The 15887-nt window shown below is 42.9% G+C and overlaps 1 protein-coding gene across 1 annotated transcript in view; it reads left to right on the top strand.

Moving 5' to 3' along the window:
• The first annotated feature begins 4216 nt into the window (after positions 1 to 4216).
• The window catches only part of SAMD12 (sterile alpha motif domain containing 12), a 225828-nt gene continuing 214157 nt past the window's right edge, over positions 4217 to 15887 (top strand). Inside the window, exon 1 of the mRNA XM_063079271.1 lies at positions 4217 to 4283. Coding sequence (XP_062935341.1) covers positions 4271 to 4283 — 13 coding nt within the window. The 5' untranslated portion in view covers positions 4217 to 4270. The remainder of the gene's footprint in view (positions 4284 to 15887) is intronic.

Here is a 15887-nt window from a genome sequence, read left to right as displayed (position 1 = left end):
TCCATTTCTAGAATTCAGCCTACCAAATATCCCAAGAACCTAGACAAGTGCCTGGCACATAGTGGGTCCTCAAAACATACTAGTACTTGTTCAATGAAATCGAATAAAATGAAATGAAACTGCCACTTTGGGCAAAAACAGATAAAGAGAAGGCACAGAAATAACAGTGGCAAATAAATGGGTCATTTGTTATATTTATTTGAATCTAAGTATATATTCCTTTTTAAAACTTTTTATTGGAGTATACCACACATATAAACTTGCATAAATCATACATAGACAGCTCAGTACATGTTGACACACAATATACACACATATAAACAGCACAAAGATCAAGAATGAAAATATCCCCAGCACTCCAGACGCCCTATGGGGTTTCCTTCTAGTCACTAACTGTTACCCCCTTTACCAACCCTTATCATACTGAGGGGAACCACTATCCTGACTTCTAATGCCATAAATGAGTTTTGCTTGGTTTTTTCAACTTTATATAAATAGAATCACTATAATATGTACTTCTTTCTGCCTGGCTTTTTCTGTTCAACATTCTGTTGTGTATTGTAGTAGGTGGTCTCTAAGATGGTCCACAGTGATTCCCACCTTCTGGTACTCATGGGGCCTCATCTAATCCCCTCCCCTTGAGCAACTTACTTCTAACAAATAGAATATAGCAACATTGAGGGGATGGCACTTCCATGATTAGGCTACAACGGTTGTAACTTTTTCTTGCTAGCAGACTCTCCTGACTACCTTCCTGGCTTGCACGCTTTGATGAGGCAGGATGCCATGATGGAGAGGTCACTTTGACAAAGTACCCACAGTGAACAAGCAACTGATGCCCTTAGTCCAATAGTATGGAAGGAACTGAATTCTGCCAACGTGTGCTTGGAATCTGATCTTTCTTTCCCCAGTTGGGCCTTCTGATGCCTTCTGCCCAGCCAACTCCTTCACTGCTATCTGTGAAAGATAGGGAAGCAGAAGTCCCAAATAAGCTTTGCCCAAATTAGTGACCCACAGAAACTAAGATAATGAATGAGTATTGTTTCAAAACACTAAATTTGGAGTAATCTCTTACTATCAGTACATAACTAATGGTTTGTCCATGTTGTTGTAAAAAGTTGTAATTCACTCATTCTCATTTGGCAAACTTTCTTTCTGCAAAGGGTCAGGTCCAAAATATTTTAGGTTTTGCAGGCCAAAGGGCAAAATTGAGAATATTACGTACATACTTCTATGTAATTTCCATATGTTGCAAAATATCATACTTCATTTATTCCTGACAATTTAAAAATGTAAAAATCATTCTAGGCTCATAAATCACACAAAAATAGGTGGTGGCCATATTTGGCCTACTGGCCATAGTTTGTTGACCTCTGCTATATATGATTGTTTGGTTATACTACAATTTTTTTTTACCAATCTGTTGTGAGTGAACATTTGGGCTGTTTCCAATTTGGGGCTATTAAAAAAAAAAAAAAAAAAAAACAGCCACAAACATTCTTGTATATGTCTTTTGAAGAACATGTATATGCTAATTTGGAATAGGAACTGCTGGGTCACAGGATGAGCATATATTCAGCTTAATATGTCAAATGGTTTTCCAAAGTGGTTGTATTAATTTGCACACCACCAGCAATATATGAATCCTGACCGCTTCACAATGTTGCCAAGAGTTGGTATTTTCTGTCTTTCTCTTTTGGCCATTCAGATGAGAACTATAATTGTTTTTCAAAGATTCCCAAGTGATTCTAATAATCAGTCAGAATTGAAGACCTCTGCTTAACTTCTGATTATTTATTAGGTTGAACCACATGAAATTGCTCTATTTATAAGTTAGAAAATAAACATTGGCTGTTTCATGTGGTTCAAACTAATGTTTCCTTCACGTCTTATTTATATTTATACTAAAATTAAACTCAAGTGCAATGCCCATCAGTTGGGAAAGATATTAAACAGTTGAGCTAAATTAAAGCTTTTCAGTTAACAATGAATTTCAGTGACTTCTATGTTTTAATATCACCCAGTTCTTTAAAAGCTTGAAGACAGACCAATGGTTTTCACCCTCGCTGAAGATTATAATCACTTGTGGATTTAAAAAAATGTAATGCCCCTACTGAAAAACCTCAGAAATCCTGATTCTGTGAGACTAAGGAGGAACTTAGGAATATGTTTCTAAAATGGTGATGCACAGCCAAGGTTGGAAATCATTGACATTTCCTGTTCTACAGTTTTTGTTGGGTTAGTGCTATAGCTATGCCAATTGTATGGCTAAGTGACTATGCCAATACATAACTAAAGCCAAAATGTTTTATTATTTTAGTTACATCCCAGGGGCATCCCGGGGGTGAGGGGCACCGTGGATCAGAACCACTCCTCCTTTATACTTAGGTCCATAACCCATGACACCTGGGTGCCCACGTGCATTTACATCAGACAATAACCAAGGGACACTTGGGCACACGTGTATATTTACATCAAATGCTCGGCAAGATTCTGAACATCTGAGGAGCCCTGACCATTTTCCTTCACTTTCCCTAGTTTTCTTTTCCATTCATTCTAAGGAAAGACTTAATGCTTTGATAATTTTACATACATAAAGGGGGAGGGAAGCACCTGGGTTTCAGTTCTTACTGTATTTTAGAATGCTTGGCTACATATTAGTTGGAAATCTTTTCCCATGGATATTGTCTCATTGAACAAGTCTCTCTCTACTGTACCTAAGTATACAAACCTAAGGATGCAAGCCTTAGGTTTGATTTGCACATAGCTTCATGGACTCAAAGTATCGCCAAGGCCATTTAATGGTTACACCACACAGGTATTTTTTAAAGTGCCTATACACAGGCATATTGCCCAACGAAGGCCTAAGCACGTACTTCATGACCAGAAAAACAGGTGTGCACGTACATGCTCAGAAACAAAATTGTTAAAATATTTTTCTCTGAGCAAGCAAGAAAGAAAATTCTAAGTAGTCATCATGGGAAGAATCATATCTTTCTACTTCCTTAGTTTTTGTACAGAATATATGTATTTTTAATCATATATGGGGGTTGAGGTGGGCAAAACAGCTGGGGGCTGGCTGGATGTGGCACCATATGCATTTTCTAAGCTCACAGCCTGAGCAGATCTATTTCCAAGGCCATTCTCTTATCCCTACCAGGCATAATTGCATCTATATTTCTACATGCAGGAAAAATGTCTGGAAATTTCATTTGTATCAATATTTACCAGCCCTGGAATTCTATTGCTCTCCACGTGATTCTTCTCATGCTGTCTGCTTATAGCACCTTGGCACCTGGAGCTAGGGCATAGGTTCAGAAGTCGAAAGAGCACGGATTCTTAGGCACTGTTAATTATCAGGCCCTATCATAGGCTGCCAACAGGCTCCTAGGCCAGGCAAGCTGAAAGCCTTCCACCTTGGAAGCCAAACACGCTTGCATCATCTGACGTCCTCCTAGATTTTGCTCCTATAAACCCTCGGAGATGTTGCCTGTTGGGGATTTTTAAGTCACCCCTCCTACCCCCGTGCTAAATGTTTAACCACCAGCACCACCCTGGAGGATCAGAAGACAGCTGTATCACATGGCGGGATCCCCCACAACCCCACACATTCTAGAGTACAAAGGAACAAGTGTCAACGCACCCCGTGCAGCGGTTCTCTGGCTCAGGTGCAGAACCACAGGCGACCAGTGGCTCTGCTGTCCTCACCAAACGGGTGGCCCTTGAGGCCAGGAGGTGGTGCAGACGCTGAGGCCAGCGGACTAACCCAGGAGAACATCACAAACCCGGCGGCCACCTGCCTCCAGCACCACCCCTGCTAGGTGCCTAACCCCTTCTCATTGACAGGGAAGGTCTCAATCACGGGTCTCTACTCTCAGAGCCGAACGAAACCCAGCGCACGGCATCTTGGGAGATGTAGTCTCCGCCACCTGCCGGGGCTCCTCGAGTCCCCTGATGAGACCCCCAGGAGGAATCGCTTGGTCTGGGCCAGCTAGGTCCGGAGCTGCCATCTGAGTGAGGGGGCGGGGTCCGTCCCTTGGAGGACTCGGGGTGCTCTCCTGGAGCGCGGCGAAGGGAGGGAACTACACTTCCCAGGCTGCCCTGCGCCGAGCCGGGAGCCGGCTGCCTCGCTTTGCGTGACCGCGGCAGGTTGGTCCTGGAGCTGATGAGCGCAGATTATTTAGGCGAAAGCGAGAGGAGGGGGGAGCGTGGGGCAGGAGGAGTACCTCGGCCAAGAAAATTATGCATGCGTTAGGGAAGCTCTGAGAGAATGGCTGTGGAAGGTAAGGGACGCTCTCTTAACCGCGCACCCCAATCCACACATCCCTGATGAAGCCTGGCGATCGTGGGGAGGAGAGAAAGGGGGTGGCGGAGAGCGGGCCCCTGTCTCCTGCACCTCTTGGCACTCACCTGAGTCGCGGAAGGCTTGAGGCGCTTTATTCAGTTGCTTTGCAGAGACACGTAGGTGCGCAGGACTTTAGGGTAGGTAGGAGGTGAAGAGTGTCCCTAATGAGAAACGATATGCTGGTAATGGGGGTAAAGCCAGGGAGCCTGGCATGAGGTTTCAGCCCCGAGGTGCCCTTTTGGCCTCTCCCCTGCAGCCGACCAGGCGGGGTGGCCACAGGGCTGGGCAAGCTCGCTTTGCCCCCCGCACGTGGGAGAGGACCCTGGCCAGGTGCGTCATCCGGAAGCCTGGACAGCTATTGGGTCGGGTGCCCCTCGCCGTGTGCAGCCAGCAGCAGCGGCAGCAGACGTACCCAGAGAGAGAAGGTGTTCCTACACCTGTCCCTGTTGATAAGTTCTCCCTGGGTTAGCAACATTTACAGAAATGAAGTGGAATCAGCCAGGGAAAAAAGTTCTTCAATTTGGGTGAATCCTTTTCTTTGAAGACCACCATCTTTCTCTTTCCTCTTATAATTTTGAGTTTGGGGTTTGCAGTTTTGACTGTACAGTTCTGCCTCGTTTGAACTTCCTGGTTGAAAGCAGGGTCGGGCTGTTAGTGAGGGATCCCGAGTTTTTCATTTCAGGTTCTCTTACCTTGGAACATAGACTTTCTTGTTCAGGGTAGTTTCTAGGGGGAGAAAATGTGGATCAGAAATGTTTGTGATGTCCAATTAGAGGTCAAACTGTGCCTGAATGATAAAATGAAATGATCGTGGGATTGACTAAATGGTAGCCTACATTCATTTTCAGAGTTATGGTTCCTGAGTGCAGTTCAGGTCAGAGGGAACTGAGGTAGGAGAAAGAGGACCTGGCATGCCAGCTGCATCAGGCTCCTTGCCAAGGGGAAATGAGCCTGTTCCTTGCAGGCTAGAGACCAGAAGGAACCACAGGGCTTGCTTGCCTCTCCCTCCCCTCCCCGACCCAGGAGAGAGGAACTGGACTAATCTGACTCTTGCTGTCTTTATAGTTACTGTTTTAACCTGAAGTAGCAACAATCCAGCTCCTGCACTCAGCAACTGTAAACTCAGGAATCAATCACCTTTGGGCTCTCTCAGATTCAGAGATCCCCAGCTGGTCACTTCCAGCTTTCCCAACTGTATTAACAAAACTGAACTTCTCTCTGTCTTTGCCTCTCTCTCTCTCTCTCTCTCTCTCTCTCTCTCTCTCTCTCTCTCTCTCTCTCTCTCTCTCTCTCTCTCTCTCTCTCTCTTTTCTCAATGCCATGTACATACGTACGTGTGTGTGTATGTACATATATATTATATATACACCCAAACAACCAAAGACTTTTCCAGGTTTCCTGTGCAAATGTATCAATAGGGTGAGAATCTGGCTTTTTGCATTGTTACAGTTGATGGTAAGTGAGACAAGACTTCAGATGCAAAAACAAAACAAAACTCACAAACAGAGAACAAGATAAAGTCCATTTTGAGCTTAAGACCAAGAGTAAGTTGATCTACCAGCACCCCTTCTACTTTACCCATCAGATGACATTGATTATGATCTGTTCTCTTTACTACTCTTCTGTGTTCCCAAATCAAGGATGCTCCCACTTGTGGCCAGTCCACAGTGTTCTTGAAACAATTTCCTGTTCACTGTAAGAAGTATAGAATTAGTCATATTTTTTGTCTGGTGCACGATTATACCAGTGAAGCCAGACCTTAGAAAAACAAGAGCTTTGGAAGGAAGTACATGTGGACTTTGGAGAGCCGATTTTATTTTCTAGTGACTTATTTGGACCTGTCTAGTAAACAGGAGATCCTGAGTCTGAATCACAATGAGGTCTCAACTTGAAGAATGAAGGAAGTATTTTAAACTTTTGCTGCAAATGTGATTCCTATCTCTGGTCTTTGCAAATATGATTCCTATCTCTGGTCCGTTTTTCTCAGCATGGACTGTGCCCTTCCTGGCTACTCCCACCTGGTCTTTCAAGGCTCAGGGAAAACTTCACTTCCTCTGGGAACTTGTCCGATCCCCTGCGTCCCCTTTGCCTCCCAGTCTATGGAAGGTGCCTCCTGCACTGATCTTCCCTAGCACCACTTTTACAGCTATCTTAACACACCTGTCATACTTAATCTGTCTCTCACTAGGCTCTAAGCTCCTTGTACTCTTTGACTTTATGTTCCCAGCCAACAGCATAGTACCTGGCCCACAACAGGTAATCAATAAATGCCTATGCACTGGATGGCAAATATATTCATGGAGCTTTTGTAGCTGGCTTCATAAGGTGCATGGGGTGTTCTGAGGAGCCCAAATGCCATAAAATAAGGGACTTCCGAGAGATTTGAAGGTAGGGAAGACTTTTAAAGATAATGCTCTTCTATTTAGTCTTTTTTCCTGATGTGCAAAGAATCTCTTAGAGCAGTAGTTTTCATCAACTGCTGAGAGTGACATTGTCCTCCTAGAGCACATTTGGGATATGTAGAAACCTCTATTGGGGGCTGCTGTTAGTAGTTTACTTCCTGGGAACATTGTGAGGGTTGAATAAATAAAGGAAAGGGCTTATTGAAGGGTGCCTAGAACCTATATCCTCAGAAAATGTTACTTATATCCCAACCCATTCCTCTCCTTAAAAAAAGCCATACTATTTGGCACGTGTTTCGTATCCTGAAATTTTCACTTATTCATGCCAGTCAGTCTGTTTAATTAGTAACAAATCAGATGATTTTTACTATGTATAACCTTTTTCTTAAGTAAATGAACTTGTAAAAGTGTTAATAGCAAGTAAGGCACTCATTCATTTTGCTGAACCTGTGGCCTATGTTTAAGAAGAAAAAGAGGTACTCTTTGTCTAGTGTTTTATGGCTACCCTGGGTTATGTTTTCTTCTTTGATTTTTAAATCATTGTATTGTAATAAATTACTGCAAATAGCTGGAGAACTATGACCTCTAGCAAGGAGATAGCATGCAGGACCTAAAGAGTAGTGCATTCTCTTTATGGACAGACTGTAGATGGTTGTGCCTATTGATATGTTTTCTAACAAAAATGGGCTGCAATATTATTCAGAGGGAGGAAAGAAGTGGATTCACCAGGGATAGTGTTGTATTTATCTTTGTATCCCAAGGATGGTGCCTGGCACTTAGGAAGCCCACAGTAATTATTTCATGAATGAGGTATAAATGCACAATTCCCTAGAGCTAGAGAATGATTTTTTTACTTCTTTTCCCTAATTCCTCTCCTTCTTGCTTCATCTTCAGAGATTTATAAAGTAGGTTGGATGAACATTGTACATAGTATTTCTGTTCCATGTCTAATAGAATAGTGTCTCTTACAGACAATTGATTTCTAATATTCAGTCCTCCCTTCCCCCAAAAAAATTCAAATGGAAGACTTTGTACTCTAAATGACATCTGCAATAAGGGGTCTGAATTTTTCATCCTAAATGAACAAATTGGCTTATCGAATGACTTCTGATAAGTCATTCAGTGTTCAGATTCTATAGATTTTCTTCTGTAAAAGAGTAAAAAGTCTGCCCATCAGTGAAATATTGTAAATCTAATAAATAATAATAGTGGCTGGGAGAAAGTGGAAATGAGAGTCAAATACTTGTAGCAAAGAGAAGCAGTCATGGTGAACAATGGGCTTTGGGGCCCAGTAGATGATGACTCTGTGCCCAACATGAATTCAGAACTGAGTTCCAGAGAGTCACAGGCGTCACAGTGGGAAATAAAAACATCATCTTTATTACAAGGCTACATGGGTTATTTATTTATTTGCTTTTTTGGCTTTGGGTTGGATTGTACAGTGAACTTGCTAATATTGTACCCCAACTATGAACTTAGCCCTTACAGGAGTATCTCTTTTTGTAACACTGAGCCCGGAGAGAAGGAGAATATGGCTTCTGCAGCAGGCAGGTGGGACCCACAGAGAGGGAGAGAGGAACTGAGTCACCTGTGCTCTGTACCTTCACAGACCTGCACATCAGATAGTTGTCTTCTTATCTCCTGAGGGGGCCCCTAAGAGGGTCTTATCTCCTGAGGGGGCCCCTAAGAGGGTGGAGAGAAAGACCAGACATGTCATCTGATGGATTTCCCCTCATGTGACATGAGAAGCAAGGGGGAAGATGACTCCCTTCTTTCCTGCTCTTGGTGCTAGCCCACCTATACTTTTATACATTACCTGTTCTTGTTAAAAGCATTGTTTGTTTGCACCTCTTCTGCTTGTTGGCACATTTTAGGGGCAAGAGCTATGTCTTATGCTGGCCCATGGTAGACCCTCCATGAAGCCAGAATGAAAGAATGGAAGATGAGTGAATTAATGGGTGCAATCATGGTTGTTTTTGATTTCCACAGTAGTCCCCATATGCACTTAAGGAGAACTCCCAACGGTGTTCAGTAGATGCTATAAAAGCAGTAGGATTTTGGACAAGTTTTCCTTGTACGTGCTTATCTCTGCAGTATCATGATGTTATTGTTAAACTAACTGCTCCCCAAATCTATTCCGTTTCACTTATCAAAGGTCTTTTTTTTTCTGTATTTTTATTTTGTTCTCTAACCCATCAGATCTGACTTTCTGGCATCACTTTCTGTTGATCACTCTGTTTTAGGACACGAGAATGGTGACAAGGACCATCATTGGACATTCCTGTCCAGTGACTGTGGGTGAACAGGAAGTGGGTCTTTCAACCCTGATTCTCAACTTGCTGTGGCAGTGGTTCCTACCACTCCCATCTCTCCCGCAGCCCTCTTAGCCAGTTCAGACAGGGCTTTCGTCTAATCCTACTGTTGCATTGCGTGATCCAGCCCTTACTAATTCCTTTCTTCCTACCCTTTCTTTCTCTGTCTTGCTGTTTTCTTACACCAGAAGAAACAAGGGCTAGTGCTAAGAAGGCAAGATTGTGTGAAACCTTTGCTGGTGTAGCTGTGATCTGTAACGCTGAGTCACAGAAGATGCTGTGGTGACATGTTACAAGAGAGGCAGCCGGAAATCTGAAGCTTAAGCTTGAACTCTGGGAATGAGTGTCAGATGTGTATTGAATTCATTAGAAAAAAGAGGAGATATTGAAAACTCTCATTCACTGTCAGTCAGGCAGATTTTGCATTTTCTGTTGATAATCAGTAGAGTAATGCCCATGTGCAAGAAACTCTACTAGATTTGGTGGAGAATCTAATAAAGAAAGGAGCTTAGCCCACTCTGCTCCCTTACCTCCCTCCACTCCCAGCTTCCACTCTGACGAAAGAGACAGAGAAGCAGAGTAGGCCAAATGATATAAGTGCTAACTAAAAGCGCAAGCAACGTAACGTGGGAAGTCTGAGAACAAATGGAGCATTGAGTTCTGGGCTGGATGAGAATAGCCTAATGAAAGGAGTAGCATTTGAGATTTTGAGTAGGATTTTCATGGGTGGGGAATGGGGGGAAAGGGCACAAAGCAGAGTAGTGTATGTATAAAGTGTGTTTCCTGATGGATTTCTCCCCAAATCCTGGTAGTGTGGTGGTTTCACCCTTTATGGGCAGGAAAGTGAATGAGGAGGTTCCTAAGTCATGTTTGGTACATTTCTTTTCCTAAAGGCTCTATCACCTCTTGACCAGACCTTCAGCACTCCCTATAGTCCAGTTGGATCTTGCGTACGGTCCTTTGAAACCACAAGAGCAAAGAGGAAAGCTGCTCTCTTTTAAACCAAGCTGATTCCTCCCCAGTTTTCTGAAGTGGAATTTAGCAGCACCACCCGCTCTGAGCTGGCTCATGAGAGCAAACTTGGCTATATTTAGTCCGATTCTTCTAAAGTGTGGGTGCAAGAAGCTGCTTGTACAGCTCGCCTCTCCAAGTGCAGAGCAGGATGGGCGGCAGCTGTCGGGTGGCATGGGCCTCATCTGCCTTCAGCAGCCTCCTACCCAGGGCTCTGGGGCTGGGAGGAGCCAGTTGGCACATTTGGTTCCTTTGCTCCTCCTGGCTCATTGGCTGCCCTCGCTGCTGTAGAAGGTGTTGGTGGTATTCTGTCCAGCAAATCCCAAGTCTTAGGTGATTTGACAGATGTCTGTAGACTGGTGTGTGATACTCAGAGCTACAGCTGACCTTGAGATCTGGAGAACAGAATGGACCCAGGCCTGCTCATGGTCCGTCATTGAATGGAATGCTGTACTTTATCCATTTACCAGTTGAAGTACAACTGGGTTGTTTCCAGGAATTAGTGATTGGTGATTATTAATAAACCACTATAAACAATTGTTTACAGGTTATTTTGTATATGATCATGCAGTATAGCTATGGCAAGTGTACATCCCTAATTCCAGACTAGTCCAGACATCATGTACAGTTATAGCCTCGAAGTGCCACTGGTTTTTGCATCCAAAAGCTTCTAAATTTCTTTTTCTAGTGATAAGTAGCATAAGACTTTGTCATTAAGTATTTTTATTTGTTGTTGTTGTTGAAAAACAATCAGATAAGGAAGACACCCCAGGGAGGGCTTACTTTTAGGGAAAATTAGGCAAGAACATAAGGGCACGAAAGGGAAGACCAGGTTTGAGAGACCAGAGAAGGTAAGTTTAGCTATAGTGGAAAAACTTACTTATTTCTGAAAGAAATGGGTCCTGCCTGCCAAGATTAGCTATGGACTCCATCCGTGAAGCCTAAGAAAAGGTTAATTGACTCTTTCTAGTGTGGTTACATTTTGAGGAGGGCAGGCAGCAGGCTTACATTTTGCAGCCCTGTGTGATTCTGATTTGGAATTGGGTCTTCCATCAGAGGTCCCTTTATACAGTGGGAGCACTGCGTGGTTCACCTGCAAAGACCACAGTTTACTCAGCCACAAATTGGGTATAGAGCCTGACTGGAATTGTTTCCAAATGCAAAAGGCAGTCTTGGAGATGTAACTTGGGTGCTAACAGATTGGAATTTCCAGGACTTCCCACTGGTCTCTGGGACCATGGGATGGATATTTGAATTTGGGATTACTACAGAACTCTGAAGACACACAGTTGCCCCAGTATTGCTGTTTGAGGCTGTAAAATGTGAACATTTCAATTGAGGGTGATGTTTTTGTTTTTGGAGAGGGGGCTTGTGCATTGCATGGATGTGGAAATATGATGTTATTAACCAGGCTTCACTGGTATACTTTGTACTTGACTTTCTCTGGAGTTTGTTTAGTCCCCTTGGTGACCAATGGTTTATAGATAGAGGAGAGGGAACAACCAGTAACCAAGAGATGGAAATGGAGATGGGGCGTCCTACTCCTGGCCTACATTGAGTCATCACCCTTCCGTCTCTGAGACTAGCACAAGATGTGTGTCAGGGCTTTGTGGTGCCTTTGCTCTTGCCTTCTGTTTCTTTTCTCCCTCTTGAGAAAACCTAGCTTTTTGACATTGTGGTTATTTAGTAAATAGTTCTGCCTAGATAGAGTTCAGGATTGATATTTTGTGTTAGAGTCATCCAGGAAGTGTATGTGGATATAACATTCACCTCGTGTAGCTTAGAAGTGGAATATTTTTCCTTTTATTAACAAATATTTATTGAGCATCTACTATGTGCCAGACTCTGGAAGAGTTTGGTTTATAGACATATAATATGGGGGGTAAGCTTAGGAAAACCAGGTGTGCTGGAGACTGTGCGATCTCCTTAGCAGTGTTTTCTTCTATGAGATCGGATTCCTGCTTCCCTCCCTTGGCTATTCTTTTTTGGTTAATCAGAAATGGGACCCTGAATCTAACATATGCCCTGAGTCATTCTTACTAAACATGTTTAGGAGACACTGATTCTAGAGGCAGGATTCTTAATCTTAGATCACAAGAGAGGACTGAAAGATTTTATGGCATTCTTCTTACAACTGTAGGCACAATTTGTGTGTGGACATTGTCTATTTTTCATTGGGAGAAAGACTGAGGTGTGCATCTTATTCTCACAGGGGCTAGAGATGAGTAATCTCAGATTCACGAAAACCTGCATTTGACTTTTTATTCTCTGACATATCCCTAGTGCCTGCAACCACGTCTGGCACATACAAGGCACTCAACTATTTGTTGAGTGAACAAAGAAACTACCATTATTTTGTGCCTGCTGTGAGCCAGGATCTTTATGTCCACTATCTAAAAATTAGATTTCATAATACAGTGTGATAGGTAGGATTTTTTGCCCACTTAATAGTTGAGGGAATTTAGATACTGAAAAGTTAAGTAATTTTCCCAAAGTTGCACAGTTCATTTGTGGTAGAACTGGGCTTTGTAGCCAAATTTGCCATATTTCAGAGTCCCTGCTTTTTCACTGTACCGTGTTTCTTTTGAGTTTAGACCAGTTTGGTAGTTTGGTTCTGGTTTACTAGTTGTCTTTTGAAAATGTTGTTAACTTAAGAAAAACAGTGTTATAATAAAAACAAATCATTGCTTTGTTGGACTCTGCAGTGGAGAAAATTCTTTTGGGTTTTTGGATCAAATCTCTAATGAAGTATTTATCTTGATTTTAGTTGTCTACGCTTTTGCTTCTTTTTTTTGTAAGGGGCACCTGGAATTTGGGTTTTGTTGTTGTTTTCCCATGCTGCCTTCCAAATTCACCTATGTGCCCTGCACACCATTAGTGTAAATTGCCATTTTCCTTATACAATAAGTTTGCATTGTGCACCTGCTATAAGCTCAGCACTGTAAAAGGCACTGGGAGCTATAAAAGAATCTAAGGCTATTGAACCTTCCCCTCCTGGAACTTACAGACAAGTCAGAGATTCAAGACTCATTTTATAAATGTATTGCAGCAAAAAAGGTATGGACATGGGCAGGGGAGGCTGGGTAAGGTTCTGTCCTATTTGTGTCAGAGTGGAGCTACCATGCCCAAGCAGTGGTCCTCACACTTCCCCGGACTCCCCTTGAGAAGTCATTGTAGGGTTTTTGTTTTTGTTTTTTTAAATAGAACAAACTAACTGCTATTGGACATTTGGTCACAGTTTGGAAAGACTGAAAAAACAAGGGAGAAGCTGAAGTAATGAAATGATAAGGTGATAAGGGAAAAGAAAGAACAGAGAAGGGCAGACGTTAGAAATGTTTCATGGGGGAAAAAAAGATAGGATTCAGGGTTGTTTCATTGTAGGGAGTGGCAGATACATAATTGCTTCCAACTCTTCAAGGGCTCTCCACTGCCAAGAAATAAAATTCAAACTCCTTAGCATTCAGAGCCCTTCCGAGAATGCCAAGGGCTTCCTGCTCCAGGCTTAGGTCCCACTCCTTTCCCTTGAGAATCTTCCTTGATGCTCAGCTGAGCCCAGCTATCAGCTGTTTCCTGGGCTCGCTGTGCACCTTGAGTCCTCCGTGTCTTTGTATATTTTGTTCCTTCCTCCCCAAGTGCCTTTCTGCCACACGTTCACATGTTGTACTTCTCCCATCCTTCCACGTACATGTCTAAGGCAAGGCAATAGGTGGGCAAAGCAGGAGATTTCCTAATGTGAGAAGAGCACGACTGCCAGGCAATTGCAGTGTTCAAGGGATGGGACAAGAGAAAGGAAGCTGAAGGAAACGAGGAAGCAGCAGCCAGTGGGAGTAGGCATGCCATTCCAGAGGGGACGTGTCAGCACCAGCTCCTGCACAAAGACAGCCAGCCGGGTGTGTGCTGAGAAGTGCCCACTGAGTTTGGGAAGCAGCAAAAGGCATTCTGGTGAAATGAGGAGGCAAATCCGTATTAGAATGGTTTAAGGATTAAATGGGCAATGAGGAAACTACTCTTGGTGCAAATGTATGGAAATAAAAGAAGGAAATGTACCAAAGTGGAAAGAAGAGAGAAATAGTTATAGCAAGAGAGAAATCAAGGTCAAAGTGGTTGCAAATGTGCCGAGAAGTTGGCCAAGGGAAGGCAAAAGGCTATACCTAGACTGGAAAAAAGTTCAAAGGAAGCTTTTCTTTTCTTTTTCTTTCTCTTTTAAGCTAGGACATATTTGAGAATGTTTATAGGCTATGTGAATTGACTTAGTGGAGAAAGAGATTTTGAAGATACAAAGGATAGAAGAGATAACTGATAGAGCAAAGTCTATCAGGAGTTTAGATATATTAGCCCTAAGGGAAGGTACGACTGTTCTTTCTGGAAGGGATAAGGCAGTGGGTGGAGCAGATAAGGAGTGCTGTAACTGTAAAATAAAAAGATAACTATTACAAATGTTAATCCCTGTTCTGTGTGATAGGCACTGTTCTAACGCTTGTCATATATTAAGTCATTAATCTTCACATCAATCCTATAAGTAGGTACCATTATCATCCCTATTTACAGATAAAAAAAGGGACACAGAAAGGTAAGGAACTTGCCCATAGTCACACAGCCAGTAAGCAGTGTGGCTTACCGGCAGTTGGAATTTGATAAAGATTTCGTCTAAAAAGATATTCATCCAATTTCCCAGCTAGGAGAAAACTGAATTAAAATATAATCATCTTCAGAATTTTCTTTAAAAATGAGACTATTAAAGGATGACCTATAAGAACATGTGGTCTTTGACAATTTCTTGTGAATTAGTTTATTTTGCAATAACTAACTCCAGGTAGGGCAGGGATGGAATAAAAGGTCTTCTAATTCTCAAATGTTGTGGGGAGGGTATCATTTTCAGAATGTGAGTCATTTTCTGGAGAGGTTAGAATTGGGTGGGTGCTTGCCTGTGGAGTAGGGGGTGGGAGTACCAGCCAGTCAGAAGGCATAATGGCACTGTGATCCTACAGCCTGGGGTTGGGGTTTTAGGTAAACAACAGAAAGTAGGGATAGTGTCAGGGGGAAAAAAAAAAGTGAAAAAGATGCTGAAAAATACTTGGTCAGCTTCACAATTTTGCAAGTTAGAAACATGATTTTCATTTCCTTCTCCTGCCCTCTTCCTGGTCTCAAAGGCTTTACAATTTAGGTTTCCAGGGTGCTGAGGCCATTGACCCTGATTCTAATTGTAAGCAAAAGTGGCTTTCCCTGGCTATTGCTCCATCTACTGCTTGCTAAGTACCACTATCCAAATCTGCGCAGCTCCTGCCTCCCTCTGACCTGCTTTGCCTGGCAAGGGTTTCTTAATTGAAACTCAATAGCTGGTAGCTTTGGCACCTGTGTGTTTGTTGGGATGTACCCCAAAGCCATCATCACTGAAATCATACTGCCCTGGCTTTACACAGGACTCTGTGCTTTCCAAAGTACAGTTTCTCAGTTGAGCCACAGCTGACCCACTGGCAGCTGGAACAGATGCTCTTGTTCCTGTTTCATAAAAAAGGATTTGAGGACTTTCTTGCCCAAGATCACATTACTCAGTGGCAGAGCTTAGATGTAGAAATTGGTGTCTTGAGTCTTTTTATTGTGACTTTTATTATTGCTGCCATGATTGGTAAGGGATGAGTCAGGACCCACTTTGAAGGGGCTTGTAAATGGGATGCTCTAAAAGGACTCAGAATTTTTCTTAAATTATGGATGAAGTCAGCCAGAGACGGGCCAGAGTTCTTGTGGTTCTCCAGAGGTGTCTAGTCCTTGGCTCAAGTAACGTAAGGCTAAGTTCCTTCTTTTTCTCTCTCAGTATTT

This window comes from Cynocephalus volans, chromosome 15 (genome assembly GCF_027409185.1).
Source record: "Cynocephalus volans isolate mCynVol1 chromosome 15, mCynVol1.pri, whole genome shotgun sequence".
Classification (NCBI taxonomy): domain Eukaryota; kingdom Metazoa; phylum Chordata; class Mammalia; order Dermoptera; family Cynocephalidae; genus Cynocephalus; species Cynocephalus volans.
The sequence above is the reverse complement of the archived record's forward strand: the minus strand, read 5'-3'. Positions and strand labels throughout refer to the sequence as shown.